This window comes from Danaus plexippus (genome assembly GCF_018135715.1).
Source record: "Danaus plexippus chromosome 3 unlocalized genomic scaffold, MEX_DaPlex mxdp_34, whole genome shotgun sequence".
NCBI lineage: Eukaryota > Metazoa > Arthropoda > Insecta > Lepidoptera > Nymphalidae > Danaus > Danaus plexippus.
This window is the reverse complement of record NW_026869846.1, coordinates 1,224,045-1,249,510: the sequence shown is the minus strand read 5'-3', so window position 1 is coordinate 1,249,510 and position 25,466 is coordinate 1,224,045. Positions and strand designations below refer to the sequence as shown.

Sequence of the window (25,466 nt, the reverse complement as noted above, 5' to 3'; positions counted from 1 at the left end):
CATTTTGATTTACCGTAGATTGTGTATTTACAACAAAGCCGTCAGATGCGAGCAGGACGCGGCTGCGCATGTTTCAAACGGGCTGTTCGTTGTTTTTGAACGTGTTTTACCGCTAAAATGATCAATACTGAGGTTTTTTCAACGTAACAACAGTTCAAAACAAAATGAAGTGTCAGTTCTTACTCTTAGTTCCGTGAAGTGTTTATATTTTGGTGTTAAAACGACATAGAAGGAGTAAAACCAATGTGTGTGATCCATGTGTGAATATTGTGCTACAAGATGTGGTCAAGAAACTTTATACCGGATTATGGGATTAAATTGCTATCATTCGGCCTGCTGCTAACAACGCTGTCCGCTGAAATCCATAGTGTCGAAGGTAAGTGTCTTATTGTGGCTGCATGTAATTTTGAAGAGTGGTCGAGCTTATGAAAGCGCGGTCTCGAAACCAATCCGGCCGAGTATAGTTGGCGCGCCGACGCACAGAGCTTTCTACATATTATCGAGAGTTTTAATTTAGTCGTGCATAGTTGGTTCTCACAGTTTTATAGAACTTGTGTAACTTGTCGCTTTAAAAACTGGAGTGAAGTAGCATCGCTTTTTATATTTTTAATTACAGCCGTTCTATATTTAATTATGGTTATTGAATAGGGCATTTATTTTTATTCAAAGTCTCAGTTTAAAAAATGTATGCCAAAACAAGAATTAACATTTTTATGTCCTTAAAAGAGATTTGGTATTAATCTCTGTTGTTTTGAATTCGTAAATTATGCTGTTATGACATATGATATATATATCTGTGTGGGTAGTTGCAACTTTTGAGTTATTGTTTATTGTTGTTGTGGTTTTATACCCGTTTGTGGAAAGTAGATTCTAGTGATCTCTCATTCGTTGTTCTAAAATTATTTTATATATAAATAAGATATATTCATATGCCTTAAATTGTTGTCGATATGAAGTAATTTCCGTTATAAAAATTGCTACATCTCATTAAATTACATGAAATTTGTTAGCACACATATTTTTTCCACCCATAACAGTACTCAGATTTCGTTAACGCTAAGTACAATTTCTTAGAAACGAACCGTCACTATCTCGGCTAACCGCACGCGAAGCCAAAGTTATCACACAATAAACATCAGAGCCACAACTATTTATGCTTCAATCAGTATTCCCAACGGCCGTCGAAGGGTCAAATAATATATTTATAATGTACTAGCAAGGACATTGGAAGCACTAGATCACTTAGATAAGAAATACAGTAATGCAAAGCAGAACTCGCACGACGTTCGCCTAAGCTCATCTATGTGAATACAAAATTGTAAAATGTTTATTAGTATTCGAGCCATTTCCACACGATTTCTGTCGTCGGGACTATGGTGCAGCATTTTGAATATTGATCAAGCTATAACATTATATGATCGTTTAGAATAGCGTTTCTGGTGTCTTACGAGTTTTTGGGGGAAAGTCGAAATTTGGAATTCATAAGCCGTTTAAAATGCATTTATATTCGTGTAATTTCGTTCTTAAGTTTCAAAGATGTTTTGAATAAAATATAAATACAAAAATTGAGCTTGACATGTAACGCGAGGAGTTCCGTAGCGATACTTTCTGTGGCCACAACTAAATGAGTCAAAAATGAGATCTGTAGTGTTTAAAACAACTGTATGAGCGTTATCTTTAAAATATTTACAAAGCGATGCGGTGTTAAGATACAAAATATCTCTGATTACATTCGACGTTTGTATCAAAACGCATGTGTGTTATTGTTCGGACACGGCCAGCGCTCTACTTTAAAAACAATCGCAATTAATGATCAATTGTCTTTTGCGGGGAACTGCTCCGGCGCCTAGGGCTGGCCGGCGCGGCGTAAATAATACGCTCCTGTTAATATTTGTAACAAATATATTCAATTTCAAATCGTACACTCACATCGTTACACATAATTCAAAAGACAATATTTTGATATAATCGTTTTATTTCGCTAGCAAATTCTTGCATTGTCCTCAATTTAGCTTAATGTTTATAAATATTAGTTATACGAGTCCTTATAAAATTTTATTACTCTTATCGACACGATCGATGATCAAAGTAATTTCTATTGTGAAATGTTTTGTTAGATGCAATGCGCTAAAGCCATGTGTGCACGCCCGATGCCCACAAAAAATATTGGGGTTGTCTATGGATTTCAATTGTATTATAAATTATTCCATACCGTCGTTCGCTACATTGTTGCTTCAAATAGGGCCATAAGTTTGTGATATCCATTTTAATATGTGCGTAACATCTGCGAATAAATACTATGTCTATGTTATTACAGATTTGGTGTCGCAAACACGACAACCCTACTATGGGTCTGGGTCCCATATAAATCTCAACTAAGACGCACCAATTTCTCACTTAACATTTAGCATATTCATTCGTTTCCGTTTTTATGAATGTTTTGAACCTTATGGCTTTCGCAATAAAACTTAATCGAACGAAATCCGCTGTTTTGTATCAATCAAGATTCGAGACGGGACTAATATGTTTTTTAATAGTTGTTCAACATTCAGGAGACAGCCATTTAAGATCGTTAAGAGTTGTCCACCAAAGAACAACGTGTCTGCTAAATTATATGTATTAAAATATTTCGTCTAAAATATATTTTATGTTCTTTTAACATGAAATATCTCAATTATCGGTCCGCTCACAAAAAACCATCGGTCCTTTAAAATGACTAGCAAAGTAATAAATGCCTGTATAATATAGAAATATCTGGACCGCACACGGTTACATCATTTTATATTATATAGTTTAAATGTTCTTGGTAGTTAGCCATATTTGTCATTTCATTACGATGACCAGTTTTTCTCGCTGTTTAAGTTTTGTAAATCTTTACTTCACTTACTCTGTTTCGTGCTTGAGTTATATTGGCTTGAAATAACGAATTATAAAGTAATACATTCCTGTATGCTATATACGTATAAAGTGATTATCCAATTTCGAGGGCTTATTTGGAGCTGTAAACTTTAAATTTCTCGTTATATTGTAAACCTGAACCAATTCTTGTTATATTAAAGCACGGCTTGTTCGTTAATTGCTTCGTAAAGAGAAAACAGAAACGGCGTTTGCAAGTAAAATGTATTTAAATTAATTTGGAATACATAAAGTGCTCATAACGAAACTTGTTTCAAGTTATAAAACTTTTAATCGATATAGATAAATTGCAGGAGCTTCTATTTATTTTAATATATTTGTTAATTATCTTATGTTTATTTCTGGGACGGCCTTATACACTGTAGAAACAGCGTATAGAACACGGCCCAGATTATTCCAGACTCTTCCATGATGCCTTTCGAATTCCCTCATTTCTGTGGACCATGCGGGATCGGAAAAAATATAATTTTGAGGTTACACGAGCGGTTGGGACATAGGATTTTATTGCGCTGGGTATGGGAATCGCTAGTTTCTCATGCGAAAGTGCGCTATTGTATTATAATATGTCTCAACTATTTTTATAACGTATTAAAGAGCGTCATAACTGACTGTGATTGCTGCCGTGAAGTAAGGAAGATTGGAGATAAAAAAAAAACAGTTTAAATTAGAAAGAAGATCGAATAAGAATATCATGTAAATGTTTTAAATGAAAGTTGTAGAATGAGATACACGGCGAGATATTCAAATATAACGGGTGTTGTGACACAGACGGCACATTTATAGGAAATACTGAAACAAAAAACAAGCGTCTTTTGATATTTTAAATCAACAATAGACGATAATCTGTAGATAAACCATCCGAACGTAAGATAAACAGAAATGCATGAATGGCATGGCTCGGTTATCATGCCATCTAAATGAAAAATACACGGAACGAAGCTATTTACCTTTTAATGCTATTTACTTGAATGGAGCCACAGTTTTACTAATGGTATTCTTAATTATCGGATTATATTACAAAGAAACGGTTTTAAATGTTAAAATGTATAGAGGCAGCTGTAAAAGTGTCTACAGATAACAATATTCGGAGTTGTAATAGTCTATTGGCGGGGTCGGTTGAAATTTCGCCTAAACAGGTCTGAAACCAGTTCGACATCCGTGGGGTCCAGTGTTTGATCTAGCGACCCCGTTCTTAGAGATAAGCCTGGGGTATCTTTGAGTTTACCTTATGATAAAAAACTTAACTCCAAAACAAAGTTTACATTACTAAGTTTGTGATCTGCTTAAGATAAGACGCACTTGAAATTACCCCGCATAGGTGTAACGTTATGAAGTCAAGATCCCCTATCTTATAGTTCCTAGTTTTTTAATTTAGTCGCTATTTTAGTTATTTTTTAAAATGTTGTTACTTTTTGAATGTTTGACAATTTTCAATATCAATTATTGTAATTTCCTATTGTTTTAGTGGTTTTTGCTAATATACCTTAAGAGATTGCATGCTGGAAAACGGAGGACGTCTTTGTGGTTACAATATAAATTTTATAGTGTTCGTAATTTAAAATTGAAATCTTCATGTTTTTTGTCACTCAAAATGTTAAGACGCTTTAAAAACTAATTATGTTCCGTCATGATCACGAATACTCATGGAGTGAATGTCATCAATAACATTATTCCGAACCGAGGCCTGAATGTGCATTTGTTAAAATTCTTGATACTTTAAAAAAGGACTTAGAATCACAGAGTATCCTGTCCATTATTCCTAAAACCGGTTGGTTCATCACATTTCCAACAGCTTTTTGAACCTTAAGCCAACGTATTAAGAACTTGTTGTAATATTAAAGTTAAAACGTCGGCTGAAGTGTTTACATATCGCCTGCATATGCACAAACGGTTATAGGTACGTCCGTTCGTTTGCTTTAACAATAACCCTGCGCCCGAGCCGCTGTCACGAACACTAAACACTAGATGCTTGGAAGTTTCTAGAAAAAAAATCCAACCAAACATACAACGCCTCCGTACATTTCTAACACATACTAAAGTTTACTGTATTTAAAGTGAAAATATTATGTCAAACATTATTCCAACGATTAGAACCAAAGACACTATTTTAAATAAATTACCGGAGCAAGACTGACAGATAATATTGGTTAAAGTTACATCAATTACGAAATTTTGGAAGATGGTGCCACGTGAAATGTTGTTTACGAGAAAGCTGATAGGCAAATAGACTTAGATGATCGTCTGTTTGTACTTTTATCGTGTTACTAAAAGGGTAATTTTCCCACGTGCAGTGGAGATTTAGTCCTGTCCCACGTCTTATTATACGAGACATTCGAATTAGGTTTTTATTTATGTGAAAGTACACGGACGAAGACATTTTGTACAATTTCCATTCGGGCGCTATACCAGCTGAATCCGAATGGTTGTAAGTACGGTTGGAATAGTCTCCATGACAATTAGCCTAATGAATTCTCCGATAATTAGTAAGGAAACAATAGACGTATTGTTTGTCATAAAAACCCGAAAGACTACAATCAATTGTTGTTAGTTTTGAAAAGAGCCCGTATTCGGTTGAGTACTAAGTGCTTGAGTTGATTTAAAGTATCGTGTAGGACTGGAATGATCAGATATATTTTAAGCCTCCGCAACAGAGGCCGCTAATTGCGAAGGCGGAAGAAACGTGAAAGTGTTATCTGAATCTATATTTATTGCGATCATCGTCTGACCACTTAGCCACTTAGCAGGTGTAGATCAATAACTTTGTATGACAAGTGCAGTAATTAGCACCAGTTTGACGGGAAATTTTGGACTTCTGTACGTCAATTATTCTGAAATTATTGCAGCCGAATTTAGGATATGAGCACAGAGCAGGAACCTGATCATTATAAATAATTTAATCCGAGAAGTCTTAACGCTTAATTTAAATGCAAATTTTTGGAACCACTAGCTTATTTAATGTTATCGGAGATTGCAATCAGTATTGCATTTTTTACGGACCTTTCACTTGACCATCGTCTCCGAGGTGGACCCTAAAATATTGTTCTGTAAGAGAGGTTTTATAAAACGAGAACTTTACGTATGATTTATTTCAAACATTTATTTCCTATACGTTATTCGTTTTCTTTGCATGTCTTAAAGGTTCATTATATTTCATTCAGTATTTCCTTCCTGAATGTACCGAACATTAATTATTTTAATTCACAGACTGTAGCTTTTGCAATAGTGGAATTATAATAATAAAAAAATATCACACAACTGAAATGCACTCTCGATAGATTTATCAAATCTTAATCTGTAACAATAACTGATTAAGCCCCATTGGATTACATAAACAAATCAGAGATCACAATCTATAGGCAACCATTGTTCGGAGTCGTGGTATTGTCTTACGGGATACTAAAACTGGAGGCAGGTCATAACGGTGAGGCAATCAAGAACGCATTACACACAAGTATAGCTGCATCAATCATTGCGCCGCCTCCATGGTCCGAATTGAGATTTTCTGTAAAATACATCTTGCCCTCAACGAAACGGTGCCCAAAATCGTGACGCAAAAGATTGCCTTAGTAATACAATCAAATGATTATCCAAACAGTTTTCAATATTTCATACGGCTGAGCTTAGTCATTTATACTATGAAATATTCTATCGGATATTTTTGTCATCTCGAACATATCTTCTGTTGGAATTTAATATTATTGTGGCGCCAAAATTAAACTATCTTTAAATACGGGAGAGGTAATTAGACCTGCTTTATATCTATTAATTAAGCTAAGATTGCTTAAACTGCGATTTAACTGAGTTATAAACTAAACTTTTAACGTTGAGCATAATATTTTTGCGAGATCATTACTGCCTGTAAAAATAAACTGTAGACTTGTCAATCGTATACTGCTCTTGGGCGTGCGATGTTACGGTCGCCATTTTGCATAATATACAACAATGTTGCTTATATCTTATAATATTACGAAACAAATATTTTGAAAAAAAACATTTCGTCTGTAGTAATAATCTAATTGCTTTATTGTGACCTGGTGTTTGGTATATTGTCTGTACGTTTTGTTAATTTATTTATAAATGTCTATACGTTCAGACATAAACATCGTTAGAGTACTTTAGAAGTAAACAAAGATGAATATTTGGTTCTGATTTCTATGTTAACTATATCAACTGTTGGCCAGCGAAATAATATTGAGGAACTGATAATTCTGTTTGTTTGATCAGTCGTTTAATGTAACAATTGTTTACTGTTGTTCAATGGGTCAATGTCGTATCAGTATTGACCGCGGTGTCCGGAGGAAGTGGCTCGATAGCGGGTGCAAGTCTGGGCGAATCACCGGAAGACTCCGAAGCTATATCGGAGCGTGTGAACATCGCTATCTGGGCAGTGGAAGTCCACGTTAGAAAATCATGTTCAGACATGTTCCGTTTATCTGTACTGGACAACGCGCCAGATAAACTACGGAATAAAACCCATCACGTTTTATTACGTATAGGACGTTTTCATGTAGAATGTATTAGAACATCTTGTAAAGAAATTGATAAGAAATTTTATTGGTGAAATCTACATTCTCTAACAGTAATAACATTAGTGTCATAGAAGATTTGTAGTTGTAGATTCCCTTTATAAAATGTCGTAGACATTTGTTTTACTTTTATTTCTAGGGTAGGGTTGTTGTCTGTGTTATAAAATTAATTTCAATTGTAATCTACCCATGACACATGTATTCGTGTGACGGTCACCACAAAACACTAAATTCGACCTTGAGCTGTGATCACATCGCCTGTACATACATGTATGTTCTGTTACATGAACCATCAGTGTCCATTATGCTTTACGTCCGACCGTGAATTTTGATTCATCAGTTTCTGTTTATGGATGCAAAACAAAAACACATCGTGTATTTTTTTTTCTTGTTACATTATACAGGGTGTGTGAAGTTTAACTGATATACAGTTTTTGAACTCCGAAACACCGGATGTGACTCTCGATACCGGTAAAGTGTTGTCGAAATAAGTAATTTCCGACCGGCGTACATAACGAACGTAACCACTAGGCTTCATTCCAAAAACACTACCTGCTTCGAGTTTTATTGTTTTAGTTAGCAGAAAATCTTACTTATTGTTTTAAACCAACAACGCATATTTCTTGGTACTTGTTTTAATAATGCATTTGTTTTGGAGAACAATGTCAAGATAAGAGTAGGCACTATTAAACTTTACAACCGACTCTTAAATCATTGAGTGAGTGACTCAGGTAGCTATTTAAAAAAAAACAGAGTACTTACAAACACCGATCAGTCAGTATCTAATAATACGTATTAAAACAACTTGCCTCGGAGCATTCAATGTTAATAACAAACATTATCCTGTAACCTGCGAATACGCAACATCGACATCTGGTGCGCGGGCGCAGCTTACATGACGCTACTGGTCTCAGAACATCAGCTTTATTAGCTAAATTGCACCCGAATTTTGGATACACAGTAAGTACACATATTAAATAATTATTTAGTATACATAGTTTACGATTAATTTAGATATTAAACGAAATTTCTCCAAGATCTCGACTTTTTAACTCTTATTTATATACAATAAATATTCTTATAATATTATATTTACTTAATATACTTCTAAGCTGGTGGAAGCAGACAAGTTAATGTATCTTAATTAGTCGCTAGTATGAATTTGCATAACACGATTTAACGTGAATATTGCACATTACTTCGCTGTGTGTAACTACACTAGGAAAAATGTCTCGATTTAAGTCGGAATTAGTTTCGTACAGAAATTCAAAGATTGAGATCGAATTTTAAACAACGAAAAAACGTTAAATGTTACACGCTTCCAAATCTCGGTGTGTTCTTTACCTGCGATTTGGGATCCCTCGGGCTGCGGGCACCCTCGCCGGCTGCACGCGCAGGTGTCACACCCAGAACGGCGCGCGCATCTCGACTTGAGGAGCGTTATGTTTTTATAGGAATAACGTTTTTTTTTTAAATGTTCAGTACGACAAAGGTCCTGTAATAGGTACATAAATGTTATAAAACTTGGTATTTTATTGAAAAACTATTTAGTTTAGGACAGATAAGACTGAAGTTTTGAGGGAGTTGTTAATTTATATTAATATTACAAGTTAACCTATAATCATTGAAAAGAAGTTACGTACAAAAGTTATGAGCTATAGTTATGGAATTTTCAAACATGAAATTGTTGTAAATACGTTGGAAATAACACCGGTAACACTAAATCTCTGGATTACAGACCTTCTCATGGCAACAACTCAGTTCACAAAAAGAGCGGGAATGCCGTTCGTTTCCGCTTTCTCGGAATTGTGACTCAAGTCGCATAGTCTATGATTTACACAGATTATATTTTCTGGCAATGGTCTCTTAAGTCATGTTTTTGTATTTGAATTTTTGGATATATTTTTCATATTTAAATAATAACTAGGATTAAAGACACATGAATTGAGGTGATGATTCGATCAGAAATTTATGTGATTCTTGGCTTAACCTTTAACCGTAATATGTAAATAGAAAAAATGTTTTGACACTATATTACTTATACACTTGAAGTGGATATATAGCCGAGGTTGCTATAATACATTGTAATAAAAATATAAACCAGCCTTTTGACACACGGCCTTCGTGGATCTGAGCGTTAATCATTATAAAGGGATTTAAACACAATTTGGGACTTTCACTCTGATAAGTCACGCGATGCCTGTAATTATTATTTAAATTTATCTTCTCCATTGTAATTTGTTACTCGTCTACAAATTAGTATACATTTTCCGTGTGTAATATAGTTCAACGTATAATATATCAAATGTTTTTGCATAATTAATTAGTTATTATGAATTTCGTTCATATAGTACCAAGAACCAGGAGAAGCAATCTAATTCCCACAGGAAGTTACAAATTTGTTATTCAATGGATCAGAATTGATCAAGTCACTTCAAATCGCGAATATCAAGCGTGCAGCGCCCCCGAAGCCACCTCCTTTATTGTTGGTCCACATTCTAAATAAGAACCAAATCACCAGCATTGAAATAAAACGTGAACTCCGGCTTATTGTCAGCGAGACGTATATGGAACATTTGAAACGATTATCACGATACTAGGATCACTCATCCCACCTCTCAACATTTATTTAAACAGCCAAGTAAATTATTGAAAACATATAATAATCACGAACAAAAAAATACTGTCCATTATGTCATCATTAGCTAATTTACAAATAAAAGTTATAAAAAAAAAAATATATAAAAACTCTTTGGTCTTCATTATTTAAATCGCTTGTCATTTATTGACATCTGTCATAATTAATAATTTATATTATACAACGTCTCGGCCGAACATAATTCACGGTCGTAAGACGACGCCATACATTATAACTAACACGGGAATTCATAGGGCTTTCCATTTACAGCTTTACGCCATTAAACTCTAACTGGTTCCCCATAATTCTGATGATCACTTAATTTGAGACAGTTTCTTAATTCAATTTGAGGTTATACTTATTATTAATAAAATGAAAATGATTTGTATGCCGACTTGAATTGCTTAATTCGGGCATACTTTTTTTTTTAGCTGTTTTAAAAGTATTGAATCCTTAAATTATTTGACAAATGCTCTTAAAACATAAATAACGCTATTTTTACTTAAATGCCAATTATATTTATAAACGTTGAGTAATTTAGTAGATATTATTATTGGAATAATTTTTTCGAAACATAATTCAGACGCTCATTATGGCAATAAAAAAAACCATTTGGTAAAATAGCGATGATATTTAGCTATCGAGATAAATGGTATAGTTCACGAACTGAGAGACCGATAGAGACAGAGTTCAATACTCTCGAATATTATATGGCTATCAAAATCGATGTTCCACAATGGGTCCGATTTACAAGACAGATTGCAGCCATAGCGGACATACGTTCAACGCGGCCACAAATACAGCGTATTCTATACATGGGAATGTAGGCTTTAATGTTACTACATATAAAATAGATTGCTATAAATTAATAAGCACAAAGTATGGTGTGCTGTGTTAGCATTCATATTTATCGATCGTCCACTGGTTATAATAATCCGATTCGACTGTCGATGATTAAGAAGAAAATTCTGCTTTAGTGAATAAAAATGATTGACTGATGACGATGACTTAGTGTAACATATGCGAGTACATCTAAAAACGTCTTCTTTATATTTTAAAGTTTCTGTCCAACAGAATCTTTTATTTATTTGTTAATTCTTAATACATTTTCGATATAACATCAACCAGGTTACATCTGTCGCCTCACTTATCATTCGAACGATCTTTTTTGTGTCGGATGAAACGAGATCTTAATCTACGCCTTACACTTTGACCGGACAGTTAGCGTATCATGCATATAATTTAACGGTATCTGTTGGGAGAAGAAAAACAAATAATAACATCGAGACGGAATAAGGTGTTACAAAATTTGATTTTTTGGGTGTTTAAAACATCTTTAGGTATTGGTCAATAGTTCACCTGTGTCTGAAGTACAAGTGCTGTCTGCAGATAATTACAAGATAATGCCGAGATCCCACAGTTTGTTAGTCCATGACGAATCGGAATGACTATACTTCGGCAAGATGTATTACTCGTTTCCTGAGCTGGTTCGGTCCAAGTCATAATATTGTTGATTGATTTTGTTCGATGTGAAAACAGTCACGGAGTTCCTTCCTTTGAATTTCAAAACTTCTCTTATAATATTAATGTCCTTCGCTCTCTTGAATATAAATGACATTGACGCTATTAGTAAAAAATGTCCGAGGAAAATAAATAAAGTTTATATCTAAAACAAACTTTTTGTTCGTGTTGAAGGATGAGAATGTCCTTCGGTGAATTAAGTGATAGATTTGCCGACTGGGTTTCATCTAGTAAAAAATAGCAGTTAATAAAAACGCTCCAACTCGATACTGGGGCCTGTTCCATCCCGATAACGGCTTCAACAAGTCCATTTCAGATGATAGACATTGTCGGAGCGAGACTTGATTCATAGCCATAATATTATTTTATAGCAGTCCAGCTTTCCGCATGTTCAGATGATTCATTAACTCTTTGACTTAAACTTGAAAACATCACTCGTATGTCATTAGTTCATTATCAATGACATTAATTAATTCTGTTTAGTTTAACTTTCGTGTAATCAGGTCTGAGCATTTCTAATTCTCGATGAACAAAGGAAGTAATTAGAGTTTATTTATGGGCTACCTTATCTGCGATTGTTGCACGAACAACCGTGGGGGCAGAAACCAGAATCTAATTGTTCGCAAGCTCTTATCCAGAATATGCATTCGTTCACATTCAGACCAGCCGAGAACACAATAGCAACAGAACATGGAATAACTAGCACCATTTATGGAATTATGGCCAGTAAATTGTCTCTATAGGTAATTAATGTAGTTCCGGAAACACCATATTGGTCTGAAAATTCAATTCTCGTAATGTTTATACGCAGTTATATCGATATAATATTAACAAACAAAGCCTCAGCCGTGAGTTCAGAATAAAGGGAATGGCATCACCCGTTTCCATCTGTAGAGGGAGCCACCAGGAGACGGCTCTGTAATAATAATATTACTGTTAATGTTATAACAAATGTTTATTCAAGTCCATGGTCGACCGGCTCCAATAATTCCCTAGGCCCTTGTGACGTCAGCGGCAGCTGCATCCAACGTACTACTATACTTGTCCCTGTCTATTTTATATTTAATATCTTATATCTCTTTCCAGTCGCGTATGTCAGTTGGCGTCTGAGCTAAGTTTGTGAAATTATCGATTTTTGTCTACGATATTTTTTATTCCCACCGATTTATTTACTTACTAATAAGTTTCCAATAGAATTAATTTCCGCTGATTTTTAAGAAAACCGTTATAACGACATAAATATAAATTAAATGTTTTTTTTTTACGTACTGGTTATTCTATTCATTTTATTTATCGTCCTAGAAAATGCGAACTGTTTAAAAAGTTAGCATAAAATTTTAATTCATTAATACTTTTTAACTAAAGTGGTCGAAAAAGCCGTTACGCCATTAAAAGCGGAGTGGTTGTGCGAACAGAAACTAGTTTCTGTTTTGATGTTATGTGCATAATAAAAATAATTAAAAACCGCGCGAACACTTACTCCGCTGTGACGCTATTGAAACCCATCAACCGTCTTAACATTTGCTCACGATCTGATTGAAGTTTACTTCCTTTGATGTTGTACTTACAATATTTAAAGTATTTGGTTGGATTTACACATGTCGATATTTCATAATCTTAATCCGGAGAAATATTTTGGGATAAAATCTTTTAAAACGCTACCCATATAATATATTTTACAAACCCAATCCCTTAACCCAAAAAAAAAACGTATTTCTGAAGCCACGTGTTTCATTATAGGAACTTTTTATACTTCCTGCATTTTTTACATGAAATTGTCTGTAAAGTATTGATTTAACATTCCACATGGAACACGATTTGTACAGGAATAATTATGAATAAAAAGCTCCTCACAGTTTTATTACATTATTAATATGGCGTCCGTTTTATTTTAATGTTCTCTCATGGCTGGACGGGCGTCCCTCTGTGACGGCGCCATGTCAACATGGCGACCACCGGAATTGTCGTTACAGAGAAATTCATTATGACATATAATTAAATAATATTTTTTTAGAAACTTTAACCGATAAAATAGAAATGTGATCTATATACCAAGCGACATCCGCGAACTCGGCTGACATTTCCGCGTCCGCTGGCTTAGATTCACAAAGTAACGGCTAACAATTTGAATTCGTCAAACTCTTTAACCATCGATCACGGCGTACATAAAGCATTATTAAAAAAACAGGGATCCACATGCAGTAATAACACATGTAGCAACAGATGGCGCGCACTTGAGAACCGTTTTTAATATCGATGGGAACCGGTATGAATATAAACTAAATCTTCATTTATGTTGCTTGAGACTAATTGGTTATATTTTTCGTTATAAGAAAATACCAAATACAGCTATCATAGTAGTTCCGTTTTAATAAATATAATCCAGAGCTTAAAACTCTCAACTACACGCCAGACGTTCAAAATATAATTCTTTTCTCACAAATGGATTAAAGATCATAAAATAAATATAAAATTATAATGACGTCTATTCAATTAGGTTTTTAAGATTTTACTAGTGATTCAACGTGAGCGTATCTTGATGTCTGATGTCCCGCGGTTTAAATACGACGAAAAAAAAACTCACAAGTGACCAATGAATAAATAAGAACCTGAATAACAACCGTTTATGTCTTAAAAAAAAACTAATATTTATTGTTATGATAAATTTGATATATGATAATTACAGCGAAGGTCATTAAAGCTACAAATTAAACATAAAATATGCCTTATGTACAGAATAATACAATTACTCATTAATTTTCACTCATTAATTATTGCTCATTTATTAATTATCACTCATTAACTAAGAATCAAACGTTAGTATTATCGTAATATTTATGATTTCAATAATCAGAGGGGATAAGAATTAACTTGATTAACATTAACTTAAGAATTTACACTAGTATTCTATAGCAAACCCATATGAACTCTCACTCAGCCGTATACACATTTCAAATGACACTTTTAAAAAGGTCATCTGTAACAAGGTTAAGAAGTTTTCCCACATTCGATAACGTCCTTTACAATTCATCACTTAACTTGTTTACATTAACTGATTTAATGCTCACTCAAAAATAAACCCAAGTCAGTCTTCGGCTTTCTTTATACAGTTATTTTAAGAATTTTATACGTTAAATATAGTCTGACTCAAGTGTAAATAGCCGAGTTATTATAAATATAAAACTGCAACGAGACAAAAAGAAAGCCAACTTATATTCAATAACAGTTGACAGTTGTTATTCAAAAGGACTATTCTATAGCCAGCTATGTTACCTGTTCAACTTAAAACTAGCTATATCGGGATGAACTGTATCAATGAGACATATTTTATTTATAATGGATACAACTAAATCCGCGTAAACAGATGAAGCGATACACCTTGATAAAGTTAATATAAAAAAGTTTAACACTCATTAAATTAAAATCTAAATAGATTTGTTATCTTTATAGTTGAAACACGGTAATACCAAATAATTACAGTCTGGTCCCGGACAAGTCTCGGAGTGTGAGAACTACTTATGAGGCGTATAAAGCTCGAGATACAAGGCTTTTTGCATAACGTAGCCGGCAAATCGATTACATACTTTTAAAAAACATTACTTTTTTTAAATTGACAGTTATAAAAACGTCATTAGAAATTAGATTAGAATAAATTTAAAGCAATTCTGTGATGTCTTAAAAGTTTTTACAACCGTCACTAACGAGAACTACCATATTTATTAGAGATAAGCCACATTAAAGTTTTTTGCAGCTCATGAGATAATCCTTCTAATAATTTTAGTTTATGCCTCGACTCCGTCCGTGACTCATATTTAATACCTTCCAGAGTATGTAATCATGAGTACATAAGTATAAATAATAGCTAGATGTCAGTGTTTCAATTAAATAAGGTCTTGGGGCTTTAATTATTCCTTGACAAAGCCAACCTGTCAGTTGAAATTGACCTTCATGGTAATGACCGTGTGGAGTTAGTATGACTTCTATAAAATTGTTTGTTTGACAAATTGCTATGATTAGAATGTGGTGCAAGGTCCCTTGATTACATATCAAGATACCCGCTTCCCAGGCATTTGTACTTCATGGTTAACTTAGTAAACGTATCTGAAATTCATAAACTTATATTGCTTAGACTTGAATGGTCCAAATTGCTTATATCATTTGCATCCAAAATTAACTGTATTAGAAAAAAAAAAACAAGAAAGAAAATCATTTGAAATCTAGCAGTGACTTCAGTCTTTCAATTAATCCGTAATACTCATTACTGGCATGATGATTTATATTTAATATCTCTTTCCTAATGATCAATATTTTGTGGAGCCGTGACTGGATCGCTCATAAAGTTGTATACCGATCTTATTGTTAGTGATAGAAGCGGACGTTTGAATGGTTCGGCCGACGCGATCCGGCAGGCGATGGGCCATGAGCACACAGTGCTGGCTACACTTTGAAACGTTCCAGTGAAATAATGCTGTTACTTAATGTATAACGATGACTGAATTCCGGCTTCGCCTAAAGGAATAGTGATTGTAGTGTCTCTGGCAATAATATTTCTCTTAAGTGTGAGCTGTTGAAACTGTAATTGATGAAATAGATTTAATTTTTTGTGCAGTCGCCTAAAAAGGTATGAGTTGAATTCCAAAAAACAGATTTTTGTTAGAATGATCATCACAAAATATGTACATTCAATTTACGTTGAGCGGTACTTTTTAACAACCGCGGAATAAATACACCTAGTCTAGTCTTATAAGAGTTGGTAAGACTTTCATAAATCCAATTCAGAATAGAACGATTAATCTTAAACGCAGAGCAAAACTTATTAGCTAGTTACCAATGTTTTATTAGCTCGGGCAAGAGTAAATGTCACCAGTAATTAGGTACTAATTATTATTGGCATTACGAACTAATGTTTGTCAAGAAAATAGTCCATTTAGCAATTCTACGTCTATATTACGCGAAATTTATTCAGATCGTAAACTATCTGTTTAATTTATTTCAAAACAACGTGTATTCTGTCATAGTGGTAATTTAGTTTCAATGATCAAATAGTGTTCGTTTTAAAAATATCTATTTCCTATATCAAGAATGTATGAGCTTTTCCTATAAATATACAAAAGGAGTCAATGATCTAAGCCTTTGTTCGCTATCAGCTCAATACAGATACCCGGAGCGGCCATTTGTCACAACTATCTGGAGATAAGTGGATACTTTAATATTAGTGCCTCAAAATATGGAAATGGCGAAAGGATTTGCATATCCTTGACGAGAAGTTATGACCAAAGCAGATATGTTTTGTGAAATGTTGCAAGGTAGATAGCCATACTGAGATAAATAGGAACACATTAATTTATTGCCCTTCAAGATAGTTCTCTTGATACGCAAGTGTATTAATTCACACTTAAGTTTATACTCGAACCAGAATATTTTATATAAGTTCAACAGATTATGAGATATATAAGCATTTCCTTAGCACTTGCGAAATGTCCCCGATCCATACTAATCGTTGGTCGCCTGTTAGCCATATTTCATTCTTTAATTACGGACATTTCCTTCACTTAAGAAACGGGCGATACGGGGTCCTAACATGATTTGTATACGATCCTTTGATTATTAAGAACGTCGTCAGTTCATTAGAGCAGCATTAGTCAGGGCTCAAGGTGTAAATTGTCGAACCAATTTATCAATACCCACGCTCGCAGCGGCCATTGCAACACGTCTGATATCGAACAGATGCTAATCATACATGATCAGTTTGCTTTGCAAGCATCGTACTGACTTAAATATTCGCATAGGACATAGCTATAACATATTATAATAATGAAATTTATGTTTTATCTTTTGAATTTGCATCGTATATTTCATCTGGCATATTTTGCATATGCTAATGTGGCTAGGGTCATTTCCAAGTCGATCCGGCTCCAAGGACCGATTTCATTCGCTATTCTAGATTTCTATTCGAACCTTTATAGGGCCAGGACATTATGTAATGTATTTTATATGGTTACCGTTTAAACTGTATTAGTTTAGCTTTTATATAAGGTCTTCCCGTTTCAGATCCGTCGACGGTATGAAGATTTTCATACTTGCACCCTTTTCGTTTTGATGAATAGTTTTTTATGTTCTGTCACATAAAGACCGTTCGATTAGACCATATAACATCTATCGCAGATCCTATAATCTGACATTTTTGTCGTTTTTGCGACAGTCTGTAAACATGACGTACACAAGTGTAATTTTTATGAAATGACATAAAACGTAAATTATAAATTCATAACATGCCATATTAACTTTCTGCAGCTTGAGCTAGAGGCGGTCGATCCTTTTAAGGGACTGTATTATAAGAGTCAGTTTTCACCTCGCCATAACATTATTGATATTGATTTGCTTTACTGCAGAATTCATTTTTTGTTGAATTAAAAGTAAATGTGCACAATTTGATATTGATCTCGCAATTTTCAATAAAAGCCCAATGGGAAGAAGGAAATTCTATAATTGTTTGGAAATGTTCGTCAAATGTTAATGTTTTCTGTATTATATAAATTCATTTCAAGATGTAAAAAATATTAAATTACTTATATATATATTCTTAGTATTTGGGAAATAACGCTTTTAATTTTTAACTCATCTTATCGTATTTTCTAATCATAGTCCAAATTGATTTATTTATAAACCAGTTAACCAAGTTTTATTATTATAAAGCCTTTTTCACATTACATGAAAGATGAATTTTTTGAAACAGTATAAAATTATTTAAAAAAAATTAATAAGGCATTTTTTTTTTGGAAAATATTTTTAAATCACGTTTATTGCATTATGTATTTTCGATAGTCCTACTGAACTGTTTTTTCACATCACTGTACATAACATATTCGTTTCGACATAATTCCACAATGAATAGTTCGGGCTCATCTCAACAATGGTGCGAGACTGTTTTGTCACACGCTAACGTAATTAAGTTAACAAAGTATAAGAATGGTGTAGACCGTTCCGAGTTGATTGAACTGTGTCGTATACATCGCGAACTTTTAATGACTCATGTATCTTCTGTTCGAATAAAAAAGTTATTATACATCAAACCGTCTAAGATTAACTGTCAGCGTGTTAAACTAGTTCTTTGTGTGCACTGCAATCTATATTCCAACACAATGCTCTCCGCGAAATCGCAATATCGAATCCTGCGCAACATTTTTGCCTATATTTGTTGGGAGTGACGGTTACTTGTTACTTAATCCAGTAATACCTACACCAGGGCTAACGACTTTATTTTGACATAATTTAAGAATCTAATTAATATTAACTCAGAACTCGTCAGTTATTGTGATTGTTACTCATTAAAGGATTATAAGAATTTCTAATTGTTAAGCCCAACGTTCTGTTACTAATTTCCTGTAATTTTTTAATGGGTTTTGCCTTTTTCGAGACCGTCATCTCATTTGTTGGGACTGTTATTAGGCAGACATCTTTGTTCCGTCAGCAGTAAATAACTAATGACGGTCGATTTGACATTCATCATAACTGTCCGAGTCTGGTACACGCTAAGTATCTTTTTCATTTCTCTGAGATAACCGTACTTTGGTTATATAAGTGTTGTTTATTATTAATTTATTTTTTATTCAGTCGTCATATAATACGTGGGATCCAGTTGAACTCTTATAATATTTTGCTTTTACTATATCATAGTGACTGGGGAGCTTGTGTTGGAGAGCAGTAATCATCGAGAGGTATTTAATCTTGAATGTAAATTTTATTTATTTATATTTCATTTTTTATAATTGATTTTGACATATTGTTACAACACCAAACGAGGTGAATATTTTCTAAAATAGTGACATAATTAATGTTGTTAATAAACTAACAAGTAACAAGTAAGTCTTTGACATCATCTGGACTAATCTTATCGAGATCAGAAACTGAATTCAAGTGCAGTTGATGTATCAAGGCGTGTCAGCGGATGCGGCAATAATAGGGCATCCGCAATTACGCTATGATTTGAGGCCCCATTACAGTGCTGTGCGGGCAAATGTCACCTCGTTGAACAGGTTGCAGGGAAGATTGGGAATATCCAGATAATTCCAGAAAAAACCTCATGACTAATTAAGAGAAATTAATCGCATACGATGTTATATTAAAACAGACTGGTCCTTAATCAAGCTCCGTTTATTTTTTACATGTCTCTCGAACACTTTTGGTGTTCAGACTTTTTAGTAACTCGTTTTGTCACATGAAACGAGAGGAATATTTTAATTATTACTAAATATATATTAGTTTTCTGAGCGACAAAGAAGTGTTAATTAAGCTAATTTTATTTTATATTGACTTGAAATATTCTATATTATAGGACACACTAAATGTGCAGTTAGAATGTTCTAGAATTGCGACACTCATAGTGGGGTCACGGCTTCGTAACAGAGGGTGAGCACCCTACATAACTCGTGTCTTTTTAATAATAATTAAACTAATACATTGTTTCGGGTTTTTATGGACGGACATAAATAAATTTGCGATTCGAGTTTCAGCGGCTTCATATGTACATATAACTTATCGAGTCCAGTATATAACAATAGGATCTTTGAAGTAAAATGTACAAAGACGACTATAAAATTGAACAGAATCATATCGTGATAGTTGATACTTCCAATACTAATAAACACTATTAGTATTGGAAGTATCAGGGGCTCATTAAATCGTACCGTCCGACATCACACCCACTGTTGTCTTAATTATCATAAATTACAATTTTTATACTAACGGTACTTGTTACTAATGAAAAATAAGATATTGATATTTATTAAGAGATACTTTCACTTATAGAATGAAATTTTGGATCAGACTGGACCATACAAAATTAGAGATCATTTGATGACGTCACTGATCCAACCCTAAGTTCGTGGTAGTTTCTTCTTAACTGATTTATTGTTGATCACTTCTTCAGACAAACTGGTCAGCATTAATTGAGAACGAAACTCGCTTAATGCTAATGAATGGGTTGGTTGAACGGTAAAAATTTAAGTTTGAAATGGTTTTAACACGCCACTTATCAATTATATAATTTCATACAGATTCTCTTTAAAATTATGTAGGCATGTACGTACATTCGAAATTTTAAACTGTCATTGAATAGGTTACAGGTAAGGTTTATTATTTTAATTAAAATTCTTCGCAAATGATATAAACGTCGCACTGTCAAATATTTTATTCCGCGTTAAATTTATAATGGCTGAGAATTTTTTTGTTTAATTTTATTTTTATTCGCTTCGATCACGCGAATGATTAGTGCGGCCCGCGGTGGCTGTTAGAGGCTATAACTGATTTTCTATTCCATGTTCAGTGGATTACATTATTTATACGTATAACTTTAAAAAAATCATATTCAGTACAATATGATTTATTACTGAGACATGGAGTTCAGTGAGTTTATCCGAGAAAATGATATTTTGGGTCGTGTAATAAATCTTTGACGAAGAACTTGTCTCTTGTGTTTTATTGATGAGGAAAAGAGATTTATGTGTTTTGTAAGGAATATTTAAATATTATAAATATATATTGTGTGGAAAATTTTAAGTACGTAATTATTATTTGCGACGTAATTGATTATGAGATTAAAATAATGGTTTGCAGCGTAATTGATCGATGTTGGCATTATGTCAATGAATTTGTGGGCATCGCTGACGGACACGAGATTTTATCTAGACCAATATATTATCTGTATGCTAATCAGACGGATGTGATATTGACTTCTCACGGGCTTTTTGCGGAAGCGTATTTCGTATTTGACTATATATATATATATATGTGTATTTTGAAACTGTTATCACTTGTCTACAAGCGTTCCCACGGCCGGTTATCTCGTCAGTAGGTTTCGGGTCATCGTTAGTGTTTGTCGTGTATAATTCGATACATGTCCAACGTGAAATTTAACACGCATTTTATTTTGCTTTCCAAGAACCATGATTATAGATTCAGTCATTAATTCAGTTTTATTTTATATTTTTTTATTTAGCTTGAACAAATTATAAATATATAATTTTTTAATGTATCCAAATTGTACTTCATTCATATATACTTTTAAGGATGATTATTTTGAGGACTTACATGCGTACATGTAAATCTAAACTTGGAGATTTTTTAATTTTATATAAAAAATAGAATTAGGAATATTAATTATATGTCCGCAGTTTTAAATAAACCGGTAAACATCCATCAGTGGTGACTTCGCTTCAGGTCGGTGACAGCGAAGGAAAAAACAATAGCCTCCCATATACGGAGAGGCAACTTCGCCCGCTGGCTTTTTATACACAACTAAGTATGGTGTGCCAACTGCGGGTAGCCGGTTAAAAACTGCCTCGCGAAAGTCATTTGCTTTCATTTAGGAATGCTCACTTAAATCGATATAATCGTTTTTTGTTGCTATTTGAAAATCGATATGGAGGTTGTAATTGAAACTGTTTAATGTCATCCGAGTTAAATAATAAATTAGCGGTTTTGCCAACCATATACGTATTCAGACGTCCATCTGGTTAGGACCGGACAATGTTTTTGGCGTCGCTGCCATTTGATTTAACAAATGCCATTAATTTAGATGCCATGCAGTTTGTCGGACTATAGTTTAAAAAGTAATACATAGATTTTTGTGTATATATACATTTAAGTTAATTGAAATATTAGTAGATATTAAAGTAAATTACGTCTCGAGGTATAGATAAATGTGGCCGGGTTTTAAGATTTTATCTGACTGTAAAGATTTAAATTATTCGGATGTATCGTAATCAAAACTACAATCGAGATGGAGGTAATCTGAATGTGTCGATCAATAGGCATCGGACCACCGCAGTGGACGGAGAGCCTGAAATCATCGTGAATCCGGGACAAACACACAGTAATGGGAAAATCAAATAAGATAAAATCCTTTACACATAAGTTTGCACATCACTTAGGAGGGTAAAAAAGAAAATATTCGCTCGTAAAAAATATACTGAAAGGTTTAAATATTCGCTTATCATGTTTGCTTAACTTATAAAATATTTGGTTGATAATGATAATGAAAAATATTTATATTTTTGATGGTTTATTTTTTCTTTATTATGCGATCTAATCTTTATTTGATCATTTTATTAATGCTAACAAATTTACTTTTTAATTTCAATAGAAAGAAGTCAATAGATCATGTGATCAATTAATAACCAACACAAATAATTTTAGTTTAAAAGACTATAACAGATATCCCTTTTTGGCCACGAATTATGTGATAAGCCACAATCAAGCCACACGAGGTAATCGTGCAACTATTAGTAGGGATTTTATTGATAATAATAAGTGCGAATATCCTTCCAATCTTCCTCCAATCTTCCCAGTGGCGTTTTCACCAAATCTTATCGTTGTCAAGTGTCAGTTAAAATAGACGTGAAACGCGTGGGAACTGAATTCGACAGCATGTAAACACAAGTTTATTGACATGCAAGAATTTATATCATACTTTTATGTAATATAAGATTATTCCTGAAACTTTGCTCGTGTATTTTTGTTATTATTTATCCTAAAAGACGAATTAGTGCCCAGAAAAGAAAAAGTTTTATTTCAACATCTTCTTTCTAAGACAACTTTTCCAAACAGAGGAATATAATTTATAAACAGCTCATATGAATACTAATTTTGTTTCCAGGTTTCGTCTCCTGTTCACCGTCCCCGTGTAAAAATGGTGGGACCTGTCTTTCAACTTCGCGCGGAGAGTATTTCTGCAAGTAAGTACACTTTTAATATCTGCTGTCATTGTTATAGTATTTGACGTATGAATGTATGAGGCACAGAACACATGGCAGTTATTGTAATAAAAAATAGGGTCTATGTCATGACAGCTTACTATAAAACTGACCAAGCCTCAGACAGCTTTTAGTTTCTACTATTGTGACTAAATTGACTATTTTTAGAATCAAATATATTGGGTACATTATACACTTGTATGTTCGTAGTTAATTTTCTTATATGATATAATATAAAATAATTAAACTCAAGATAATATAAAATAACATACGTTTGAATAAAAATAATAAGCACGTACCATATCTAACGTTACCAAAACGCCGTTTCGAAGCAGATGCGTAAACCCTTCGCGATGAAATGGGGACTTAATTGCGTTAAAAAAAAACGAACTTTTTTGTGCGCGTAGGGATGAATCATGCGGCTGAATGCCAACTAATTACAGCATTTTACCGAACGTCCACAAATATTCTTTTTTTATTGTTAAAGAACGTACTAAAATTTAAAAATATTTACGTCATGCTAACGAAAGCTAATTGGGGTCAGTCATTAAACAGTTTAGTGGCTCAGATCATTAGGATTCATCAATGATCTACTTATAAGGGCCGTTTTATATTATCAATTCACACTTCGGCTCAGTATCTCCATATAAGTCCGATGTTAAGGCACGAAATGCCGCTTCCCCTACTAACCTTTCCATATAAAAGTATATGATTTTACTTGCGTGTAAAACCGAAATCCAACCAATATTATAAATGCGAAACAAATGTTTACTACAGAATTGAATGATATTTTTTAATAGGAACATTTTTAATATACCTAGATTATAGACAAAAATATAATATTTTACATGTTTATACTCTTAGCAATGAAAATAATTTTACAATGGACATTTGAGCATAGTACTGCCTTTAAGAGAGGACTTTAGTAAATCTGACTCCTCTCATAAAAATCGCTTGCCCTTAGCAGTTTATCCCATAAGTAGGGCTGTATTTCAAAATCGGCGGATATAACAACTATTTTATGCACAAATACTCGGACTCTTTCCATGTTACAACATAAAACCTCTTATACATTAGTCTAATAAAATTGCTCCATTGTTTTAGAGATTATATTATAATAATAGAAGTTAAAAAATAAATTCTAAGTAAGCAGTCAAGTCTGTATAATGCCGCATCACAAAAGCGTAATCTCTGAACTTTATCGTGTTCTTAGAAGACATTTGAAAATTTGAGTACAATAAGTTTTAAAAGTATCGCGTTGTGGATGACTAATGCGGTTTCGACTGTCAGATATTGTCGAGATATTAGGTAAGTAACGTCTGGCGATCTGTCTGCCCGGTCACTTGTGGCTAATGGAAGTGGGCGGGCGCCCTAGATCCTGCTGATGTCATGTACGTCAACACTAAACCAACGCAAGGAGGAACGTCACCGTAATTTCGTATTTCAACCGGTACATTAAAATCGAAAGAATTATTAGTCGAATAAGGAGATTTAAACATAATTCTGTTTTATATTTATCAGACGAATCAAAACTAAATAAGCAAAAATACGATTGCTTTAGAAAACCGCTTTTCATGTCCATAAAATCGCCTAAAAAAATCAAATTCTTATCACATAATCTCAATGTCGTTGTGAGTTTTGGTTACATCATATCAAGGGACTAGAAATTCAGCTTGTTCGCATTTAAACGATCCTCTTAGCGTTGGCTTACGAAATATTATAATAGATGGCGAGTTGAGCAAATAGAAACTAATAAAACTAATGTAGGAAGGTTGGAACATAAGTCAGAGGTGCGGAGACTTCGCACGCTGCTTACATCATTTAATGAACGTTGGACGAAATGTATCAAGGACGGTGAGGAAATTTCGTCGTCACCCTACTTTTGGTTAGACATAAGACAATTTGTATATCTGCTATGCCTTTTCAGGTTTCTTAACCGCTGTATAAAAATAAAATTCTTTTCTCTTACAAAAAAATAAAAATCACCTCGAGTCTTTCTACGCGGTCCATTAGAAGTAAATGCCTTTATAATATAGGACGTTGAAGCTCCGTTAATATTACTTTACAGCGCGCTGCCTTGTTACGCCTCTAGAAAACGTTTAAAAAAACCGA

General features: G+C 33.6%; 1 protein-coding gene across 4 annotated transcripts in view; it reads left to right on the top strand.

Annotated features, from left to right (window-relative positions):
* The first annotated feature begins 32 nt into the window (after window positions 1-32).
* The window catches only part of LOC116766893 (neurogenic locus Notch protein), a 70,339-nt gene continuing 44,905 nt past the window's right edge, over window positions 33-25,466 (top strand). For all 4 annotated transcript variants that reach the window (XM_061527047.1, XM_061527048.1, XM_061527046.1 and 1 more), the window contains exons 1-2: window positions 33-376; window positions 23,258-23,336. In XM_061527047.1, coding sequence (XP_061383031.1) covers window positions 280-376; window positions 23,258-23,336 — 176 coding nt within the window. In that variant the 5' untranslated portion in view covers window positions 33-279. The remainder of the gene's footprint in view (window positions 377-23,257; window positions 23,337-25,466) is intronic.